Source organism: Pollachius pollachius (assembly GCF_949987615.1).
Source record: "Pollachius pollachius genome assembly, chromosome: 12".
Classification (NCBI taxonomy): domain Eukaryota; kingdom Metazoa; phylum Chordata; class Actinopteri; order Gadiformes; family Gadidae; genus Pollachius; species Pollachius pollachius.
In genome coordinates, this window is record NC_136945.1 from 7,580,407 (window position 1) to 7,603,965 (window position 23,559).

General features: G+C 45.1%; 1 protein-coding gene across 1 annotated transcript in view; it reads left to right on the forward strand.

Annotated features, from left to right (window-relative positions):
- Window positions 1-22,320, forward strand: part of iars1 (isoleucyl-tRNA synthetase 1) — a 39,121-nt gene extending 16,801 nt beyond the window's left edge. The window contains exons 13-34 of the mRNA XM_079747446.1: window positions 1,619-1,717; window positions 3,746-3,872; window positions 6,532-6,605; window positions 7,409-7,603; window positions 8,187-8,273; window positions 8,778-8,861; window positions 9,726-9,870; window positions 10,189-10,309; window positions 10,435-10,526; window positions 10,971-11,048; window positions 11,492-11,613; window positions 13,113-13,215; window positions 13,552-13,635; window positions 14,303-14,477; window positions 15,973-16,085; window positions 17,190-17,285; window positions 18,927-19,103; window positions 19,387-19,507; window positions 20,179-20,304; window positions 20,415-20,561; window positions 20,932-21,084; window positions 21,400-22,320. Of these exons, the coding sequence (XP_079603572.1) occupies window positions 1,619-1,717; window positions 3,746-3,872; window positions 6,532-6,605; window positions 7,409-7,603; window positions 8,187-8,273; window positions 8,778-8,861; window positions 9,726-9,870; window positions 10,189-10,309; window positions 10,435-10,526; window positions 10,971-11,048; window positions 11,492-11,613; window positions 13,113-13,215; window positions 13,552-13,635; window positions 14,303-14,477; window positions 15,973-16,085; window positions 17,190-17,285; window positions 18,927-19,103; window positions 19,387-19,507; window positions 20,179-20,304; window positions 20,415-20,561; window positions 20,932-21,084; window positions 21,400-21,482 (2,602 nt within the window). The 3' untranslated portion in view covers window positions 21,483-22,320. The remainder of the gene's footprint in view (window positions 1-1,618; window positions 1,718-3,745; window positions 3,873-6,531; window positions 6,606-7,408; window positions 7,604-8,186; window positions 8,274-8,777; window positions 8,862-9,725; window positions 9,871-10,188; window positions 10,310-10,434; window positions 10,527-10,970; window positions 11,049-11,491; window positions 11,614-13,112; window positions 13,216-13,551; window positions 13,636-14,302; window positions 14,478-15,972; window positions 16,086-17,189; window positions 17,286-18,926; window positions 19,104-19,386; window positions 19,508-20,178; window positions 20,305-20,414; window positions 20,562-20,931; window positions 21,085-21,399) is intronic.
- The last annotated feature ends 1,239 nt before the right edge of the window (window positions 22,321-23,559 follow it).

Consider the following 23,559-nt stretch of genomic DNA (forward strand, 5'->3'; position numbering starts at 1 on the left):
GCTTTAGCCTTCATCTGCGGCTCCCTCATTTGAATCACAATTTCACTTTGCCTTGGAGATCTCACAGGGGCCCTCTGTCGTTTAATTTCAAGGTTACTCCATTGATTTTTCCTCAGCTTTACTGCAGATTAGTATCGAAGAGTTGGCTAAATGACTAGGGGCCCCATTTTAACGTTCTGAAACGCAAGTGAGAAGCGGCAAGCGCAAGTAGCTTTGTGAGCGGTTCTATGGCGATGTCGCTAGTTTACCGGCGCAAAAAATGACTCTTGCGCCCGGCGCAAATCTAAAAATGGTTGGTCTGAAGTAGCCTAATTACCCGTAGGTGTGGTTTGGGCGTAACGTGCAATAAACCATTGAGAGTACCAGCTCCCATCCCCTTTAAGAGCCATGAGCGCATTTGAATCTGACGAGTTGATATTTTGACAGCGTGTCTGCAGTCTCCAATGAGACAGATGCACATGAATTTCAAACTTCAAATGGCTCAGTTTATGACCAAATAATATGGCCTAATTCACACATGGAATAAGGTTTTCTTCCACAACTTCAGAAATACTGAGTCCTCAAATAAATTTCGGCAGAGAAAAATTATATGATATAACATGATATGCGGTAACTGTGGTTCTATTTAATGATATATACGCAAAACATTATAAACGTTTCTTATCAGTATTGTATGCATTATCGTTATCGACTTGTGTTCCTAATATGCATGTGTCCCCCGTTAATATACATTGCCATGGACTGTATTATGCGTTACGTGTTTAGTTTGCGTGTGTTTAAACAGATGGACGCACACAAGCGTGCCCGCATTCATTAATTCTTTTACTTATACACACACGCGTGCCCGCATTCATTCGTTCTTTTTAACACTCACTCGCGGTTAAACAATGTTTTCTCACAATCAAATACTCATCAATCCTAAAAGTTATGGGCATGTACATGATGTCTGTGTAAAGAAAATGTGTTTGCTGTACGGTGTTTGCAGATGCATTGATTTAAAAGAACAACTTATTACCGCTCTATCAGCTGTTCTTTCCCAAATAATTTACCAAGAATGTGTGGCTAGGTAGATGAGAGAAGCAAAGTGTATGCGAGAGGTGCACAAGCAACATTATGCATGCGCCCTTAAAATAGCATCTGAACAACGCGCCACTGACATTAAGCCAGGTATTTCCTGGTTTGTGGCGCAAGTGGTTTCTGAAACTGCAAAATAGCGCCAGGGAACGTTTGCACCAGAACACGCCTCCTCCTTTCACCGAACCGCCCCTTGGGGCGCAAGATCATTCCCTAATTTACCGGCGCGTGGCGCAGGAGGGAAAAGAACGCTCTAGGCCAGTTGCAAACTAGCAACGACACATGCGCCAGTGATTAAGTCAATTGCGCCGGATGCAAGATAGGGCCCAAGATGTCTTTATCTCGCCGGTTGTGTGGGTTGATAAAACCTGTTAGCGTTAAAACTGAACCATCTTTGCACCACTGTTAATCAATGTATTAAGGTTATGTACAAATGCCATCTAAAACATAATGACTTTAGAAGATGCACGCTTTTTTTATTTTTATTATATATTTGGTTTAACCAGAAGGAGAATTGTTGACATGCATTTCTATGCCCCTTCAGGTCTGACACCCCACTGATCTACAAAGCTGTGCCCAGCTGGTTTGTCAGAGTGGAGCACATGGTGGAGAAGCTGTTGGCGAACAATGGGAAATGTTACTGGTAGGTCTTGTAGACCTGTTTGACTATTTCAGCCTCAAGAAATGCCTGACATGCAGGGCTGACTTTTCCATACCGCCGTGTTCCTTTTCCACCTGTAAGATTGGGTGCAAGATTTAGCAGCGGCGGATGCTAATAATATAAATGATACATTAGTGTTGGGTTCACCGCAATGTCTTTATAGGTGTGCGCATAGAGAAACAGTGCTATATAATGTCACTGCAAAGTTATCACTTGGTGGTGATCCCACTGCTCTTTCCTGAGCCACCGTGGCTGCTTCTGGTAATGGGACTGTCAAGCTGAGATAGATGACTAGCCTTGGTAGGAGTCTCTCTCTCTCTCTCGCTCTCGCTCGCTCGCTCTCTTAAGGCTAAGTCACAGACTGATGCAAAGTGTGCCAGCCTCTCCACGTCTTCTCAAACACATCCCCATGCATGGGAATCTAATGTATATACTTTAATGTTTTTCAAGGGGCCTGTGAAGTATGCAGAAGCCACATGGAGACTGGCTTGTTGACTGGGCTTTGAATAATTCACATGGCATGCAAAGGACAAAAGGAAAGATTACTCTTCTTTAGCATGCAAATATTCACACTTTTTCGCGCTGATGCCTGGATACACACACACACACACACACACAGGCTTGTTCCTGCCCTGCTTGTGGGTGGGCTGCCCACTGAAGGTGATGCCTGTATACAGCCTTTATTGTATTTCTCCAAGCCTCATTAAAACACATTGTTAGAAGAAGAAGTCAGAGTTTTAATACAATCACCTCTTTTTATTAGCTCTAATTATGATTTGTTGCTGTTGGTTGTGTGGGTGTTGATGGTATCTACATTCGCACTTTGATCAAACCTTTTTCTTAAAATAATCGACTATTAACGACAAATGGTACTTTACTTTAAGTGCAATCCTACTTTTCTCTGAAGGGTTTCATCCTTCAACAGAGAAAGTCTGATATGCAGTGATATCTATGCTATGATGAATCAATGGCCACATGATTTAGGAATGCTAAAGTAGACGGATCTTGTCCCTTCCAAGACGTTAAGAGAGACAAGTATTTGAACAAATCTTCTTCTTGCTGTCCCGAAGTGACCTTGAATTGGAGGATGTATCGGGACCACCCATATTTCCCTCTCCTGCCTCATTCACTGCTACGATCCTCTTAATTGTATGCACAGCCCATTCCCCCGGCCTTCCCTCCACCTCCACTCCTGCTCATCCACTCTCTTTCAGCCAACTACCTCCTCCTGGATGCTCTCTAAATGTTCCCTCCTCCCTTATGAACGTTCTTCTGGTAGTCACAGCGTGTGCGCACATGTGGCCGTTATCTCTTCCCTTTCTCCCTGCCTGGACCACCAGTTCCTCCCTCTCGTTTTCCACAACCTTTTATACAAACTGTGGGTGAGGGTGGGGGTTTGTGGGCAGGTGTACAGGAATAAAAATCATTACATTGATATATTAGGGGCCTAAATAGAGATGCCTCTTACAAATGGGAATTGATGAACTCATTGGTTGCTGCGTGCGACCTGAAGTCTCCTGACCAATAGGACCCAATACAGGGAGGGCAGAAAGATGGAGAGAGGTAGCAGGGAGGAGGTAGCTGGGAGTGCAGATCGGGAGAAGTGGGAGCAGTAGAGAACATTACAAAGGACTGAAGGAGTGGAAGGAGTGGAGGGTTCCTTGGAGAATAGGTTGACTGTTGCAGTTGTGCTTCTAAAAAACAGATTCCGTTTTAGTACCATATTAGAGGTTTGGAGTGACTAGAGGTCGCCTTGATTACATTTGTAATTTGTCACAGCAGTGCCCACGGCACGACACATGCATTCAACCCTTTTCCCTCAAGGCCACAGGGATGAGGCCTCGGATTAATGAATGGAATATTTCACCGGTCATCATGTTGTTTGAGTCCCGTCATGTGCAAAAAAATCCACCCTTGAAATTGTGTAGCCATGGATATTTTCTTAACCACATTTCGAAGTGACAAAACATGGCAAGCCTTTTTATTGTTATATTCATCTTCCTTCTCCAGGGTCCCGGAGTTTGTAGGGGAGAAGCGGTTTGGGAACTGGCTGAGGGATGCCCGGGATTGGGCCATTTCCAGGAACCGTTATTGGGGCACGCCCATCCCTCTGTGGGTCAGCGATGACTTTGAGGAGGTCAGAGACGCACACACGCACACACACACAGCCACACAGAGAAATAATGCTTGGGTTTATTCATATTTATTTATTGATTGATTAGTATATTTATTTTATTTATTTAAAAGGCACAATGCACATCAATTTACATTTTTAATTTACACTCAAAATGTAAATGTGCCACAGTTAGCAAATAGCTAATTTTGATCTGTTGTCCCTTATATATAATTAACTTGTGTCCCTGTCTGATTGAATTGGTTGTTGTAATATCTTTCAAAATTGTGCCATAGTGGAAATTATCTTTTCCACAATACATTTAAAACTTCCTCACATCAACCTGAACCCATTGCAGACAGTAGCCTACAGAACAATTTTTTTAAACCAGAATATTACATTTTTGACACTGAGGAAATATGTTGATGCATGATTGCAGTTTTCATATGGACATCAATACTTGGTGTGTGTCAGGGCTTGCCGCTGTTGACCATAAGATATATACCATGGTATGACACTAGGAGGTGCTAGACCGCAGGGAAGCTGCACCACATTAAAATTTAGTTGAACGACTGTACTGGGTGCCTTTTCTTCAAATAAGGACCACCCTGTGTCAATGTTCAAACAAGGACAAAATATATCAACACGATCTTGCTTACTCATGATAACTGAACGGCTGCATCTGGTAATGGATTCTTACGTTATTTCTTTCCCATTTTTCGGATCCGTCATCCAGATTTGTGGGTGTGTTTTTCTTCACATGCTCTTGAGCAGCACTAGGGCTGCAGTGCAATTTACTTGAAACATGACAGTACCAACCATCTTTGGATTCCAATAAGAGTACCCGGCTGGTGCTTCCATACAGCCACAGTTTATCCTCTAACTGCTGAAAACCGTGGCGCGTGTCGCAGGACCATCCATAGCAACCCAATACATTAAACATAGAAGAAAACCTGAAATTGAATCATCCGTGTCATTTATATTTATTTATCTATTCTATCGCAACTTTTGGCCCGTCTCACGGCATTGCAACAGCCCTATTCCTTTCAAATGTTATATGATGGCGCATATAACACTATTTTTTTATTTTTCATCGAAAAACTATACCTGTGCATGGTTTGCCTGAAATTCATTAGCGTATGGCTAATCCATACCGGGGTACTTTCTATACCAGGTATACCGTCCGCCCCCTAGTGTGTGTATCCCTGAGGAACAGCATGCTCATTGTGGTGAAACACACAGGGTATTTGAGGATCTCTGTTTGTCATGCATAGTGCAATGTCCTCCAAGTCTAGAATGTTTCTCCAAGTTTGAATTCTTTGAATGCATACTTGGAAGAAGCTGGAACGGGCCAAACTTTGTTCTATTTGTCACGTGTATTGTCAAGAGCATCTTGTTTGATACGAAAACAAATCTGAATATGGTTGAATAGGCAATTGTATCGCTGTTCCGCTATAAATAAAGTCCTAGAAACAAATCAAGTTAAAGCACGTACAAATGTGCTACACCTACCCTGAAACAACCTTTTTACCTTTTAAGTGTAACCCTTTGATTATATCAAATATATTTAATAAAACAATATGGGACCTTGTAATCATGAAGTTGGTTCCCGAGCCTGGCTAGCGATGAACCCTATTGTCTTAACAGAATACTAACGCCATAATCAGGTTGTTGGAGTATTGAAATGTTTCCCTCATGCCTGAAAGAGGGACAGCCAGCGACCTGCTTGCTGGAAATAGCAGCGCAACTGTTTCTCCATTTCAGTCCGTCTCCCCTGTGTCTCTCCAACACAATCCGGGAGTCTAAACCCGTGCTCCCGACGCCACACACCGGCGGTTTGTGTCTGGGCGAGCGAGCCTGTGTACCGCGTCTCCCTTTGGTTTCTCTTTAACCGTCTCCTAGTCTTTTTGTGCTCTCCGCCTCTGCGTCCCCATCTCTCCATTGTCTGTCACCATTTGGTTCTGTCGCCTCCGTATCTGTGGGTGGCGTGTCTGAGTGTATCTGGGCCATGTCACCTGCCGCTGTGGCGGAAACTAGAACAGAGTCTGCAGGTTAACTCTCCGAGGACACCAGATAGCGCACTTTATACATAGTTTCTTTTTTAAGGGAAAGTTGCAGTCAAGAGTGCATATTAGTAGGCCTATATTAGAATAGAGGTCTGTTTGCAAGGACTGAGTAAGTCTGGAGAGAGAAAACGTGACAATGCGAGGTTTAGGGGCAATTGTTGCGTATCTAACCTAGAAAAAACGTTTCCGAATGGTTAGCAAGACATTAGAGCCAATCGGAATTAGCTAATATTACACCTGATAATCCTCCAGTATTGTTTTCCAGGAAACAATGTTGGCTGTTTTCCACTGTCCCATGCATATTGTTGGCGTTGTGTTAAGTGTGGACTAAAGCCTATTGTGTGCAGTAGTTCTCATGCTGGCTTTAGCTACAGGTCTCCGACGCAGTAGCTCTTTCACCCAGTTCATTTGGCCAGCAGAACCCATCCATTTGGAACTTTTCCCTAACTATTTGTGTTTAGTGATCTGAAAAGGTCATGAGATACGCTACATTGAAACAAATCAAGAAAAAACACACTTATTATTATGTATTACCACTAATACCATCATTAGTAATTAATAAAGGTGTGTGTGTGTGTGTGTGTGTGTGTGCGTGTGCGTGTGTGCGTGCGCTCTAGGTGGTGTGTGTGGGCTCCATTGCAGAACTAGAGGCGCTGACCGGCCACAAAGTCACTGATCTCCACCGGGAGAGGTGAGTCCATGACGGGGTCGGGAAATGATCCGGCCGAGCTGTACATCCTCTGCTGTCCCCTTGTTAGTCTCCACCGGCCGCACATCTATTGGGACACGTCCAGGGGAACCAGGGTGGTGTCTAAGGCAAAATCAATCTGTGTCCTCCGCACTGCTGTCCAATTCCATCTCCTTAATGGAAGTGGGACAACCTTGTAAATATGATCAGGGGATCATTAAACATTGCCATGTTTTACTGCACAGAAGGTGGAACAATCACGGGGAAGCGTTTGCTGAATATAATGAAGTCAGAGGTTGCGTCAACAAATTGCATTGCGTGTTCCTTATTGAGTGGGGAACGGTGAAGATGTTGTTGCTGTTCTATTGTGAAACGCACGCTGCACAACCTCAATTCACCCACCTTCTAACGCCTTCCACCATACCACAGAAACCCTTAATTACTTATGTGGTAGAATTATAAATTTGTTTTCTCTCTTCCTTCATTTATTTTATGTCATTATATTACTTTTACAGATTTGAGACTATATTAGTGGGCTATGTCTTTGGCCTTTTTAATACCTTATAAATAAAACATCTCTCGACTTAATATATCGACTGTGATGGAAAGTTTATAAAGTGGCACACACACACAGGTGGGCCTGTTGGCAGCAGGAGGATTGAGGCAGGTTCCCGCGCCATCTGTTGTAATCTATTGTAAACCTGATTTTGTTTTCCTGGCATTGGCTTCGCGAGGGACTCATCAAACAGTCCCGGCGCCGTCTCAAGACTGCTGCTTGAATACGTGATTGCTTAATGTCTCCGCAGCATTGACAGCCTGACCATCCCGTCCCGCTGTGGGAAGGGCGTGCTGCGCCGGATCTCGGAGGTGTTCGACTGCTGGTTCGAGAGCGGCAGCATGCCCTACGCCCAGGCCCACTACCCCTTCGAGAACCGCAAGGAGTTCGAGGACACGTTCCCCGCCGACTTCATCGCTGAGGGAATCGACCAGACCAGAGGATGGTGTGTGAGGGAGGAAGGGAGGGATGGACAGATGGATGGCGTGATTGATGATCAAATGTATCAAAGGAGGAAGTAATGGAGAGCTGAGGTAGGGCCAGCGGAGAAGGACGAAGACCTTAGCTGTTGATATGAAGGGGAGCTGGGTGGGAGGAGGGATGGATGGGCAACTGAATTCATGTACAATATACAAAGGGGATGGATGTATAGGAAGGAAAACAACATCATTGGTTGCAGGTTTACTTAGGAAACCAGCTGGATGAATGGGGTGAATAGAGAAGAGAAGAGGATGCACAGATGGGGTCGGGGGGGAGGGGGCCAATGATAAAGTGGGAAGGGATAAACGGCCAGGAAAGCCATGCCCCCTGCAGGCTTGATGGAGCACACGATGAGTGGCTGATGGTCGTCATGCCACACAAACGGCTCCTAGAGGGCGACGAGATAGTATTGATAAAATCCATGAAGAAGGCATGGAGGCGCCTCGGGGCTTTGGGCAAAGGCCCCTCCTTCAGTTATATAAGCATCCATGGCGCCTTGCACCCTGCCTTGACCTGGTCTGTGGCTCTCCCTGTGCTCTGTCCCCCAGGTTCTACACCCTGCTGGTGCTGTCCACCGCCCTGTTCGGCAAGCCACCCTTCAAGAACGTCATCGTCAACGGACTGGTGCTCGCTAGGTGGGTGTCTCGTCTCTGACCTAGAAGCCTCCTCGCCGCGTTCCCCGTGTCCCACTTTGTAGCCTATTTATCCACGGCCTCTTATACGCCTCTTACAACTCCGCTTGCCTTTCATCCTTCCCTATGCGCCCTTTTAATTGTCCTCTACTCCCCCAACGCCCAACACAATCTCCGTTCCAACCCTCACACCAGTTTGCTGTCCCCCCTGCTCTATCTCGTCGTAGTAATGGTTACTGTAGTGACCGGCTAACGTGCATCGCCGTATCTACAGGCAGTGCAGTGGATGTATATGTGTCAGTATGCGGGACGGGACACATTTAACCGTGAGCCATGCTCTCATTCGGGGCGGCCTCTCGCTGGCCTGAGGCGCTGAGCCCCGCACCGCTCCGCGCTATACTATCAGGCCCGCTGACCCGGAAAGACTTGGCCCATTTGAATACCAACCGCATGCATGGAATCTTACATTTCTTTGTGTGTGTGTGTGTGTGTGTGTGTCCCCTCCAGCGATGGGCAGAAGATGAGCAAGCGCAAGAAGAACTACCCAGACCCCGGGCTGATCGTGAAGAGCTACGGCGCCGATGCCCTCAGGTGAGCGCCATGCTGGAGCTCCTACGAGGAGTTTTAATAAAGAAATGAATGTCAGAGGGCCATGCGATTGTTCTAAGTTGGTTAAATGGTGTACATTAGACCTGAACATTGGTAATAGAAGGATTAGAAAAGTTAACTTCCTCAAGTACACTCTCCCAATTTCAATATTCACACAGACGCAAACATGTAAAGGACTGTCTCCTCCAGAGCCCGGAGGCAAAGGGTTGGCCATATGGCTTAATGAATGTAGACACACACACACACACACACACACATACGCATACACATTCACACACAGACACACACACACACACACTTTAATGTAGGAAAGATGATGTCGCATTATAGTTAATTTGCCTTCTCATTGATCAGTATACATAATGTCTGTGAGATGTCTTTAGCTTCTTTACCATATTCTTGGATATATGCTCTTGCTCTGATCGTTTTTCCATTCCATAAATTTTAATACATGTTGATTGAGGATTTAGTGTACTGTCTGCTGAGCACTGCGTTTGTTATGCAAATGTGAGGATCGTGACAATGGTACATGGATTGCACTTATATAGTGTTTTTCTGAACAGAGGCCCCTCAAAGCACGTAAGAATTGGAGCTTGACATTCACACGTCCATGCACACAATCACACACCACAGAATGAAGGTTGGGTCAACCATGCAAGGCTCTAGCTGGGCGGGAGCCATTAGGTTGAGGTGTCTTTCTCAGGGATGCCTTGACACTCGGGTAGAAGGAGCCATGGATGGAACCCATCCTACCTTCTGAGTTACTGCTGCCCAATAATAAGAATTAATTGAATCACTTGTATCCATTGTGTGTGTGTGTGTGTGTGTGTGTGTGTGTGTGTGTAGACTGTACCTGATCAACTCTCCAGTGGTGAGAGCCGAGAACCTGCGCTTCAAGGAGGAAGGCGTGCGGGATGTGCTGAAGGACGTCTTCCTGCCCTGGTACAACGCCTACCGCTTCCTGGTGCAAAACGTGCAGAGGCTGCACCAGGTACATATTTACACGGTTAAGCCTCAACACATATTCCCCTCCTTTCTCTAGGCTCTTCCTGGTGCAGTTGTCGTGTGACGATTATTTTGGTGCAACATCTTTAGTTATTTAGAGCAAGGCGATAATTTTGTTTATTTTAAATAATTGTACGTTTTATACAACGTCAAAGCTCAATTTTGAGCTGTTTGAGCTGGAGAAAGCCAGTGTAACTTTTAAACATAAAGGCATATGTCCATGTATCACACAAAGCCATACTGGTCTGCCATGCGCATGCACTAATTCATGTATTCCTGGTGTTTCTGCACATCCGGGGATCAGGAGCAAGATGTCACGTTCCAGTACAACGAGAACACCGTCAAGCAGAGCGACAACATCATGGACAAGTGGGTTCAGTCCTTCACCCAGTCCCTCATCCAGTTCTTCAGGGCCGAGATGGATGGTGAGAACCCTCCCTTTTAACATTAGAGAAGCTCGCCCAAAGCTAGCTCAAAGCCGCCAGTTTCCATGCGGCTGTGGTGCACACAGCTTTGTGTCCAGAGCCGTGACGTCAGTGTCTTCTTGCAGCGTACCGCCTGTATACGGTGGTGCCACGCCTCGTCAAGTTCGTGGACATGCTCACCAACTGGTACGTGAGGACCAACCGCCGCCGGCTCAAGGTGAGGCCTCTGCTGATTCTTTTGAAAACTTATTTTAACATTCGCCATGTAGGTTCTCTAAAGTGTAACTCAAAGCCTTGATTGATCACTAACTAACGCGGTGCATCAAGTCAAAAATCCAATCAATGCAATACAACTAAAATAACAAATGAAATGTGAAATCGCAAGTTGGAAAATGCTGCATGCGTACGTTTGCTTCTTATTGTAGCTCGAGCGGGGAGACCGAGGGTAAGCCCCCATCGATCCCATTGCAAAGTTTCCGATTGTATTCATTGCAGATCCTCGCTAAGCGTTTTGCTTCGGGGCGACTCTACCTCCCATTCGTTTGCGTGGTCGGGAGAGGCCGCACAGGGGGCCTCTGCAATCCCCGTGCACGCGCAAGACAACGCTTGCTCCCGGTGCTCCTCTGTGGGCCAGCACTCATGCCTGTGTGAACTTTTGCAGGGGGAGAGCGGCACGGAGGACTGCCTGTGGGCGCTGGAGACCCTCTTCAGCGTGCTCTTCTCCATGTGCAGGCTGATGGTGAGTCAGGGCCATTAGGCACGCGCACAATGCTGCCGGCCGTGCACACACAGTGAAGAGGGAGAGCGAGGGGACTGAAGAGCGCTGTGATACCAAGGCCGGGCTGCTGTGTGTTTGTGTGTGTACCTGAGACGGAGAGAGAATGGTGCTGTGTGTGTCTGTGTGTGTGTGTGTGTCTGTGTATATTCATGAATAATGAGAATGTAGGAGTTGAAATGTTATTTTTAACACATTGCCAAGATGCTTACATGTGTGGCGAGAGACGAGCACTTAGGTAACAGCAAACAAGTCAATGTTCATTTTAAGAACAATACAAAGGCACTGCTTTGCAACGTTCAAGAGTTCTTCAACAACTCTTCTCTCCCCTTCTGGAGGGAAGAGTTGGGGCAAGTGAGGGCGTCTGACGAACAGGAAGTGATTAATCCATCTCCCCACCCCCTCAGGCTCCGTTCACTCCCTTCATCACCGAGATGATGTACCAGAACCTGCGTCACCTCATCGACCCGGCCTCCGTGGAGGAGAAGGAGGCTGGCAGCATCCACTATCTCATGCTCCCCCAAGTCAGGTGTGTGTGGGTGACTATAGGGACCTGTACTGTCCGTATTGTGTAAGGTGCCAGTAGGTACTTCAATAATGATGGGGGTTAAGCTTCTCGGACACTTGTAGTATGACACAAAGGTGTGTGGCGCTTTTAATATACAACATGGCTGTTTTAGCTCTCATACACAGAGACGGTTCTAAAAAAATATCATAAATGGGTCAAAGCCGTGGGGAGATCAGGTCTTTTTTCAATCAAAGTGCTAAATTTAGAGCTGAAACTTACATTTAATAGAAAGTGGATTTGAATTGAAAACACTTTCTCATCCAAAGCCGTTTGTCCATTCTGGGCCTCTGTAGAAGCATGGTGGTAAAATAATGCACAGCATGCATTGTTTACCGCCGTAAAGTACATTGTTTTCCTACAAGTGAAACACTGGAGTGGTTTATTCGCTTCTACCACAGTTACAAACAATGATTAGAAAGCTGCTTTGAGCATACTGTTTCTGCCCTTTCCGGGAATCTGGTCGATAGATGTCTGTGACCGTTGTAAATGTAGGATTTGTAGGGCATTGATTCAGAGCTGCTAAAAGGCAGAAGTCTCCCATTACTGTAAAATAATTCATCCCCCTGGAGCGTTATTGACCAAAGAGATCAACTATTTAATATTGCTGTGGTTGCTGGTACCACTTATTTCCCCCCCATTGCACAAAATCAGCTCTTTGGATTGCTGCTCATTTTCCATATTTTGGATTATGTCACATCTCTATCTTCCATAACTCAAGGTATTCTGACCAGGGAATGGAGTCTCACCTCCTCACCTGTGTCTGGGGATCGGTGAGCAGCTCCGTCCCCGGCTGCAGACCTACTTTTCTCCGTCCCCATGATATTCTTTCACCCTCCTTTCCTGTGTGCTCCCCTTTCCCCACTGAAGACGCGTTCCTTGGACACAACTCAGACACGAAGCATGTGCCACACAAACCCAACCATGCCCACGCCCGCTCCGTTCTGGCCTCTCAGACATTTATATCTCCTGTAAGCTCGATTCATCGGTAGGTTCGGATGAAGCTCAAACCAGGTCTCTGTGGTTGAAGGGCACACTGTGCCTCAGCTGGTCCTTCAGGGTGCCATTCAGGTTTGCAGATGCGTTTTTATCTTGTCGGACGGGAGAACATTTTGGCCTAGATAACAGTTTTTTCTTGTCTTCATCATCATACCCATCACCTCATCACTTCATCCTGAGTGGTATAATGGTCTCTGCTTGACTTTTTCATCGCAAACCCGACTGACAATGAGCGATTTCAAGGTTTAAAGACCATTTTTTCCATGCGTTTCTCTGTGTGTCCCGCACCTGCTCTTGACCTACTGGAGTTCGGGGATGGGGTCACTGCTATCCTGTATCAAAAATAATCAGCTGTCCAATTAGTTATGAAAAATAAAGGCACTTCCCCACCATGGTTTTAAACAAGGTAGGAGGCTGAGGTATTAATCCGGGACATTTTTCTCCTTCTGCTTTCTTTGCGATAGGGAGGGTTTGATTGACAAGCGCATAGAGAGTGCCGTCTGCCAGATGCAGTCGGTGATTGAGTTGGGCAGAGTGATCCGAGACAGGAAGACACTACCTGTTAAAGTAAGTTGACCACTTCACTTCCCCGAACGCAAATTCAACATGGGGATGTTCATTATATCAGTAGTTACTTGATAGTGTTTTTTGGTTTGCCAAGGTAGTTCCGACCCAACATTAATTCAGTATAATTTAATATTGATATAATTTAATATAATTTATTTCCGCAAATTGCCTTGGAATATCAAATGAATATATTATGATGTGGTGATTCTGTGTCCTGAAGGGATTTAAATGAATTGAAATGTCCCAGAAGTAAAATAAACCTGAAGAAATTCCATAATAAACATTACAAGATTACATCTTTGTTCGCATCACATTGTGTGTGTGTTTCTATTAAAGTATCCCCTTAAAGAGGTAGTGGTGATCCACCAGGACGCTGAAGCACTGAAAGACATCCAGTCCCTGCAGAAATACATCCTGGAGGTAAGGCGGACGTATTGTATTGGAACCCAGTTGCAATCTCTATTAAACGCAGCATTCATTCTTTTGTTGTTAAACATTTGCAATTCCCGAAAAGCATTAGATAAGAGTTTTACAAAGGCCAACCAAATAAAAGTGAGATTGAAAAGGAAGGTTCATTCCTTATGATTAACTATAGATTATTTTAATGGGAGTTCAATCAAAAGCCCTCCTGGGGTCTGTTGATTTCACGGGATTCTGCCAGTTTAGTGTTATTTGTTCTATTTGTAATGCTATTTGTATCAACGCGCTGCACAGTCATCTCCATCTTACTGTCTGTGCTCAAGGTGTCTTCACAGTGACGCTGTCTAGCTCTTTTTCTCTTACTGCCTCCCGCCTCCACTCTTTGGAGAACCTCTCCTATCTCTATAACTCAGTCTGAGCCTCTGCGACTCTAAAGTGACATTTTTGGGAAGGAGAAAAGTATTTAACCATTTTAAGGTTGATTTATTGAGCGTTATTCAAGGGGACAGGCTTACTGTTGATCAGGGAGCAGTAGAGATTCTCCACCCGGGCAGCCCACCCTGGCCCTCTTTGTACAGACACTACAGGTCCTTCAACTAGGACTTGGCATTTGGCATTTTAGATACAATTATTCTAACTACTTGCACATCTCTGTTGCTGCTTGCAGGAGCTCAATGTACGTGAATTGACCATGTCGACGGACAAGGACAAGTACGGCATCCGTCTGCGAGCGGAGCCTGACCATATGGTACTGGGGAAGAGGCTGAAGGGAGCCTTCAAAGCCATCACAGCCTCCATCAAAGAGCTGTCCAGCGAGCAGCTAGAGGCCTTCCAGAAGACAGGTGTGTGTTTGTTTCTGGTGGGAGTCTGCATGCGTGTGTTCTCACACGTGCCAGCTAGGTTTATTTTCTCTGTGGACGTTCTACAAAAGCAAACAACACAGAGCCAGCACATTTGAATAGGTTTCAAGGCGTTTATCTTCAAACGTCATTGAATAGTGTGACAGTGCCTCTTTTTCCTCACTAAATACTGAGCAGTCCCCTGGCTTGGTGTTTCAACCAGCTAGTGGTCTAACCACATTGGCAATGGGCTTGTATTGACCCACTTTCCTCTCCGGCCCATTTCCTGCTTTTAAAAGGCAAAAAATGCTCATAAGAAAATGTATAAATATCAGAATAAATACAGAAGGCAAGCAACATATTAGATGCTCAGGATACAACCCTGACAGAGGGATTTTAATGTAGTTTATACTCCGCATGAAGTGCATCCATCTTCTGCAGGTTGCAAGTGTGGGTTCCAAGGTTTTCCCGGGTCTTCAATTAATGGAAAAACCCAAATTGAGGGTCGTATCCTCAGGGGCGGCTCTCCAGAGGTCAGCGGGGCTGTGGGAACCTCCCATGTTCCAATTACACGGTGCTCTCTACGTCCCTCTGATGGGTATTGACAGCAGGGTGATTGGAGGCGGGAGAGACTGATAGAAGTCGACTCGTCAGCCCGGTTGGATGCACTCGTCGTGGCTGATGAGATGTAAGACACGGTTGGCCCGAGGCTAAGAGTGGGGAAGTGTGAGGTTCCAGCCGTTCAACGACGATCAGACAGACAAGTGTGACAGTACCAACGATCTGGCCCCAGGCAACGCACCATAAGGCCAAGCGCCCTGTGCACAGCTTCGGGTCGATCATCAATCGCTGTGATGTAAGACAGCTTTTTGCAGGAGGTATTTAAGTGCCTGTTCGTCCTATTTAATGCAAAGGAGCTGTAGAGTAAATATTCCATGTGTGCGATCTCTTCATTGTTATCAGAAGACGAGGGGGTTAATAGACAGGGGACGGGGGGGTGAATGGGGTGTTTGGAATCAGGAAATCAAAGCGTGGAAATCCAGGAATACAGAATAAAACGGCTGACTTTTTCACTCTCCCTCTGGGTGTGGAGGAGAGAGGCCGTCATGGTTCCTACCCGGAACACAGACGTGGGTAATTGTACCCAATGGCGCTGACGGGAAGAGATGATCCTGGCTAGACTGACTTTGTTTTCAAGCCTGTATAGTTTTAAGAGGCTCGGATCTACAGGGGTGAGGGAAGCAAGCGCATTGGCAAGGAGGCTGAGATGTCTCATTGAGGTTCAGTTTCAATATTCAATATTTAAGTATCGCTTTATATAATTTTTTTGACCCCAAATGAAATTTTGAAATATTTTTTATTTCAAATCATTTTAACAAAATTAAGTTTAGATTAATCTCAGACGCCCATTTATTTAGTATTGATTGCTAACAATAAAGGAGAATTGATGGCAACCTAACAACGTTTCTCCAACTGGATCTCTGTGTCTGCTCTCCAGGCTCCATCACAGTAGACGGCCATGAGCTGCATGAGGAGGACCTGAGGCTGATGTACACCTTTGACCAGAGCTCTGGCTCAGCCACCCAATATGAGGCCCACTCTGACGCTCAGGTACACCCCCGTACTCCCCCATGTTAGAGATTTGCCTCTGATAAGCCCGACCGTAAAAGGCAGCCATTCTTCTTCATAGTCTTTTTAAGTCTTCTGTGCTACACTAGGCTGTCTTATGTTTACCTTTTGTGTGATATTCAATAATAAGCACCACTAACCCATTACACCTCACATTGAGTCACTGTCAGGCTTAGACTTGCATAAAGTCTTGTCTTTAAAGCGTTGTAAATATCCCTGTATGTCCCAAGGTGTATCCAGAATATTTTGTTGTAACGGCTCTCTAACCAGCTATAGCCTTCCCATCTCTTTGCTGGGACTGATAGAAAAAAAAGAAAAAGAAATAAAGAAATACATTTTACAGCTAAGTGGGAAGCAGTGCTGTTCTCTCCCCCCAGGCCCTCTCCAATCAGAGCTCATTCAACCGTACCAACGCCACACGGCTGCACCTTTGTGCCAGTTAACTGGGCTCTGGTCTCTCTCTCTCTCTCACTCTCGCTCGCTCTCTCGCTCTCGCTCGCTCCCCCCCCCCTCTCTCTCACCCCCTCTCCCTCCCTCCAAGTCCCATCTGTCTCCCCTTAACAAATTTCTTTCAGCTATCTTCGTTTGCTTCTGATTTCTCTCTAATCTCCTATTAATTATTGCTTTATTTCTGTGGTTTGAGATGTTTGACGAGGGCGGGGGGGAGATTAGATAGTTATCAAGACAAATTAACGTGTAAAGTTCGCATGGGCAAATGAGTTTGAACTGAAGGCCATACTATAACCTATTATAAGTTGACCTGATTCATGACGTACTCTAAAAGGAGCTGTCCTCATATTTCCTCATATCTATATTTGCCTCAGCATGCCTATGATGTCAGTCTCAAGGAAGATGGGCATTGCCGGCAATTGACCTTCACCTATCAAGTGAAGGTCCCTCTGCCACTCTATCTACTCTCTCTCTCATTCTACCCGCGCTCTGTGCGGCATCATTTAATAATAATGTGCCAATAAAAACTATTTGGACATCTCTGGGAGCATGTAGCGCAGCATGTATTGCAAAGGTTCTCGCTGTGTGCCGTGACTCTAACAGCCCTCCCTCCCTCCTGCTCCCCACCTCCCCCAGGTCCTAGTGCTGCTGGACGTCAGCCCGGACCAGTCCATGATGGACGAGGGCGTGGCCCGCGAGGTCATCAACCGCATTCAGAAACTGCGCAAAAAGGTGGGCGGCGAAAATCCCCGGGAGCTCTATTTTTATTGTCACCAGGCTGACGGCTCAAACGGGCTGCTGGATAACCCAGAGCTTGGGTTTGAAGGCCAAGCCACGTGTGGTTAGGAACACATTCGTCTGCTTTGTTGAATGTGGTTGCATGTGCTGAGATTCCTGCACGGTGATGTTTGCCAATCGAAAACTGTTGGGAGAACCTAATGCAGCACTGGGTAATGAGACACACAATAAGGCGTCAACATTGGTGTTACAGAACTTTAAAAATACCGAACATTTACAGTTGGTTCTCTTCACACTAGTGGTGAATATATGGGATGCCAGCTTTTTTTTTTTTTTTTTTTTTTTACAGGTTGGAGCTTTGCTTTCTTCACATTTTTATTTGCAACCTATTAGGCATGGCATCCCCTTTACATGCATACATAAGTTGCCAATTGTTGTGCGTTTTATATGTTGGGAAACTTTTCAAAGATTAAATCTCCCATATCATTTTGGTATACAGAGCTATTTCACTGGTGCACATTATCATATTGGGTTTGTTTTTGTCGCCCTCCGTGGCCATCTGTCATGTCCAATGCCCGTTCTTTTTCTTTTTTCTGGATTCTTTTTTTTCTTTTATATATACACAGCCGTCCTGACGAATCTTTCCATTGCAGCATCACAGTGAGCAATTTCTCCATCATAAGAAAGGAGGCTTAATGGAGGCTTAATCACAGCCTGGCCCCTTTCACATTGTAACGTTGTGCCTTTGAAGTGGTCCGCCGAGCAAAGGCGGATTAGCCACCGGCCTCTTGTTTTCACTCAAAAACACAAACCGTTTTTCCGTGCTCCTATGGCGGTTGGCGGCGAATGGGCTCCCGGCCAGACTAAATACCTCCTGTTATTCCAAACTGAGTGCAGCTAAGAATGTTTCCACCCCGGCGTTGGGAATTTAATTGAACCGTTTGTCGAGATGTTTTTGTAGTAGTTTGTGGGAGGAGGTGTTGTTACATTATAGTGTAATGTTTTTTTTGGGTTTTTCCCTGATGTGGAACAAGGTTCAGAGGTTCTCTCGTGAATCAACGTTCACAGAGCTTTTTTGGGATGGATAACGTACATGTGCTTTGCCAAAGGACAAAAAGTCATATGTTTTACAAAGATAGAAGAACACAAGAAAAAAAATTATAACACTGTATAATTCACATTTAAACTGAATTGACTTTCATGTTAGATATATCATCTATAATATTAGACTGCTCTTTCCCTCTCCCTGTCTCTCATCCAAGCCATCCTCTTGAGAGTGCACTCAAAGCCCTGACTTGACAGGGAAGGCTTATATAGTCTTCATTGATTGACTGCGCCTCTGTATCTAGCCAACACTGTTCATCTGCCCTTGAACCCAATACTGTAAATGATGTTTATGTGTGGGTGCCTACGTAGGCGTGTGTTGTGCACACTGTAGAGTAGAATAAAGTCAATATATTTTTGTCAAGGTCAGTAGAAGCTTATTTTATTGTTTTTTGGTGTTTTGTTCCTCCCTTTGTTCCTTCTCTGCTTCAATTAGATTCCCTCCATGCCTATTCAATTAAAATGTTCACAGGTAGCTGAGACGTATTATCAAGTCTAATCCTCAAGTTACTCCTCCGTCTTTGTTTCCAGGGCCACTTGGTGCCTTCCGATGAGATCACGGTGCACTACCGTTGCAAGCCAGCCGGAGAATACCTGGAGTCTGTGATCCAGGCCCACACAGAGTTCATCCTTGCCACCACCAAAGCCCCTCTCATGCCCTACCCCGTCCCCAAGACCGCCAGCGTCATTGTGGAGGAGACCACCCAGGTGCGCCAGGACTCTTAGCTTGCACCATGTACTCTAAAGCATGCTACTGTGATTGTAGCAACTCTGGTGCAAACCAAAGCAAGCACCTTATTGTAGGCATGCTGTACATACCCTTCAAGTTCACAGAATAACTAAGCCGTGTGTCTAATTTCGATTCAACACTCATCTACGACTAACTTGCTGCAGCGACTTGCATTCTACCGGTGGTTTGGGAAAAACACACATTTTAATACATTGCATATCTGCATCTCCCCTCGTCTCGTTTTTTGCTGCTCTGCGGCAGCTGAAGGGTTCAGACCTGGAGTTCACCATAGTGAAGAGGGGCTCGGCCCCCCAGGGACCCCTCAATGGACCTGCGTGTGCATACGTCAACCTCAAGGTCAAAGTCAACCACAAGGAGCAAGGTGAGAAAAGCCCGGAAGGAATTCACTGTCAAATCACATGATTAAGAACGGAGGGCTTTGTAAGCTGCCTACAGCCATAGACTGTATTGAGACATCCACCCCCTCTGTAGTCTCCTATAGGCTCATGAATGGGTGTTCTTGGGCCAAAGGTTGGGCTCTCTGCTAGTTGCCATGTTGAAAACATTTGGCAGACGGATGTCACTTTTATCCCTTTGGGCTGAATGTAACAAGTTTAGCAACATCTGTGAGGTGCAACCCAACAGATTGAAAGCCAGGGTTACCTTGAGTCCTGAAAAAATTGGAACTTTCTTCAGCTAGTAAATGACATCATTGATCAAACGCCATGGAAAAATTGTGTTACTCATATTGTGTAATAAGCCTCCGTTCATAGGAAGGTTCCGGCAAAGGTGGAATGGAAAATGTTATTGGATCTTTGATTTGCATAATGTATTTTTATTTTCTTTTGCACATTTCATTTAATTAATGGAATGTGTTTAATTTAGTCGTATTTGGTTTTTTTATGTATTTTGCACATTCTGTACTCACTGTGGCAACATACCAGAAAAAAAATATTTTCGGTGCGAACTCGAATTGCAATGAAACTCTTTGTGATCGTGATTCTGAATCGGGCAGGAAACCTAACTGTGTGTCTGTAAATTACTTGTGGCCAGAGGGCGTGGTGCTCTTGGAGAACCCCAGGGGCGACAACAAGATTGACATGGACAACCTCTCCAGGGTTTGCAGCAGCGTCTTTGGCACAAACAACACACGACTCTCTTTCTTCAGTGGCAAGAATGGTGAGTCTCATTTCAACATTCATGTAATACTCACACTTGCTACGATATAAATATGTGTATGCATGCATTCATAGGTTGGCAATGATTCTGAATGTGTGTATTTGTTCTAGAGCTGACCAACAAATCGGACATTCAAGCTCTCTTTGGTAACACCCTGAGTGTGACATCATCAGGCTCCGCTCCTAGCCCAGCCCTGGCTGCAGACACCATCCTGTGCCCCTATGTCAACCTGCAGCTCTGCAATAGCCATCCATCTGGTAAGAAGTGAAAGACACTATCTATCTATCAATCAATCCTTCATTCTCTTCCCGGCCTTCACCTCTCTCCACTGCCCCGGTTAAGCCTTGCCATTCTCATATTCTTCTCCCCTTTTTTTTTCTTCCCTTTCCATTTTCTCTCCCTCCCCCCACAATACATATCAAAAGGTTATGCCTAGTCTGTGCCTTCCAACTTCATCTAGAAAGGTTATAAGTCAATCATTATTCCACTAACACTCTTCATTTATTTTTCTCTCTCTCCTTGCTCTTTCTTTATATCTCGCTCCCTCGCTCTTCGCGCGCTCTCTCTCTCTGGTCTCTCTTTGCACTCTCTACCTCTCTCACTCTATCTCTCTCCCGTGACTTCCAGAGTGCCTGACTGGGAAGGTGGGTACGCTCCTCCTGGTTAACCCTCTGGGACACAACGCACTGGACTCCTCCGGGCTGCTCCTGGAGGCCACCAGGCTGTTCGGCCTCCGTGGCCGCCGCCTCAGACTCTACCTGGACCAGGAGCTCAGTCAGGGTACAAACACACACGAACACACACCACAAGTTCTCCTATTAGGGCGCGCCTTTCCCTCTGAGATACGGGCTCGCTCTCTTCCCCTCGGAAATGACGTACAGGGTTAGAACATGCCGGTTACATTTTCAAGAGATGGTGACAACAATGATGTGAAGTTTGTGGATTGCACTGCATATTAAACCAGTTAGTGCACGCACGATGTTCACAAGACACTCATGTTAGAGTTCAGTGTCTACAAAGAATGTGAAAGGGTGGTAAATAGGTCCAATATTTGATGTGTAATTTGTGACGATCTGTATTGTTTCTTTCCAATAGAACTGCCGGCCGACGCTTCTGTTAACTCTCTGAACACCAAGACCTTGTTTGTGAGAGTTCTTCCCACCACCGCCGAGGCATAGGCCCACAGCACCAAAGCGTTCCCAGCTGCCTTCTTGGCTTGATCCATTGTATCCATTGGCAATCCCCCTAGGTAACCGGTATCCACAACCGAACAGGCACTGGTTGAACTGAGTCCATGAAAAACCTTTCTCAACTGCTCACACGTTAAGATGCCACTGTGGAAGTACATAACAACTTGTGTCGCTGTCACAATGGCAAATATTTATCAATAGAGTAGCTGTCATTACAGTACCTTGAGATATCTTACGCCATAATCCCTGTAGCACTTTACTGGTTGGAAGTAAGTTAAGAGTACAATTCTTCTTTAAGGGACATCCATCCATGGATATTTTAGATTAAACATTACTTTAAAGAACAAATGGAGGGTTTTGGTATAACTACATAGAACCACAGACGGTTTTCTCAGGTTATTACTAAAGATGTGCTTGGCTTACTAACAAATTATATCAAAAATTCCATTTTTATGTATTAAGTAAGAAAATGTAAATGGGAATCCATGTTAGAGCTGGAAGGGTGGTGGCCTCTTTGATCTAGTGTTAAAGCCACCCGTCACACCGCTGGATGCTTTTCCTTCAGCATGACCGTGGATCAACGCTTTAATGATGAATGGTTTAGAGATACTTTTCTGGGATGTTTTTAGGAGAACCTGTCCTTCTGTGCTACAAATTCAACAGCTTGCCCTGGCAATTAAAATACACTTCACAGATCAAGGTGCAGCCATTTTTTGGTGAATTGGGGTTTGATCTACTTTTATCTTTTGGACAGTGGGAGTAGGAATAGAGTACAATTGGAGCAGCAAGTCCTAAATGTCCTATTTTTGGGGTCAAATTAAATGAACGTAACAATAAAAAAAAAACTACAAAATCCTTGCTGTCCATTTTTTACATTTCACAGTAGTGTGTGTGTGTGTGTGTGTGTGTGTAGTCGCATGTATGACATTTTTGTGTGAAACGATTCAAATTTGTCAATTTAGCTCCAACATTCGTAAAACTAGACGCCAAGTTCTACGAAAAAGCAAACGCATGTTTGGCACTGTTATGAATGCGTGTTTAAATTCAAAACATTTTCCAAATAACAAGTGGCCTGAATGTAGCCTAACTTGGCACGCGTAAATGAAATCCCTCCCGGGGTTGTATTACTAGGCTACGTAATGGAAACATCTCTAGTAAATCAACATCCATCCTATTTGCTGACAGCCCATTTTATAAATTCTCACGGGGAGAATATAAGTGGAGAAAACCCAAACCTAGTAGCACGCCATGAGAGCAACCAACTGCATGTATTCGGATGTTTCACAATTTAAAATCATCCAAAATAACCCCAAAGGACATTTTCAGTATCAAATTCGATTGTGTTTTAACAGGTTTGCTGGTGTAGCCAACAAGTGCATTTACCGAGCTCCCGACATAATCCATCTACAGGTACAAAGCAACTATGTACACCAACATACAGGATAGTATTTCTTGAATGTTGCTGTATGCTAGTTCCAAGTGGTCGTGAACGGCCCTTTAGTTTTCTAACGGTAAACGGCTCGCGGATGATTGGGTTTCACCTGTGAGCATGCGCGGAAATAAAGTAGACTTTACTATCGCGCTGGTTTCCCAGGCATCAGTTGGCCCCAGCAGGTATGCACTTGAACAGGACACAGCTAATTAGTCCTCATTTGTCGTTAGGCTGTCTTCTGCATCGTTGTCTGTTATTATCCTGTTAGCAATATTATAATCTGTTATCTCTAGTGAACTGAAACGCTTTTTAAAATTGTTTCGTTGTTGATTAGGCCCGTCGGCCGCCTTTGCTGTGTCATTTGTACTCTTACCCCTCATTACCATAATTTACATATAACCGTTTGCGCGTCTCTTGTGTTTACATTGTTCCTAGTTGACAAGGCAATTATAGTATTCTCTCGAGTCTTGGTTAGTTTTTACACCATGTGTTTTGGCTTGATAGCCTCGTTTGGACAATTCTATTAAGCATGCCGACCCCATGCAAAATCCTTAAGTAGGCCATTCATTTTGGTTTTCTAATGAGTGTTTGTTTGCTGTCAAACAGACTACAAAGTCATATATATAGATAACA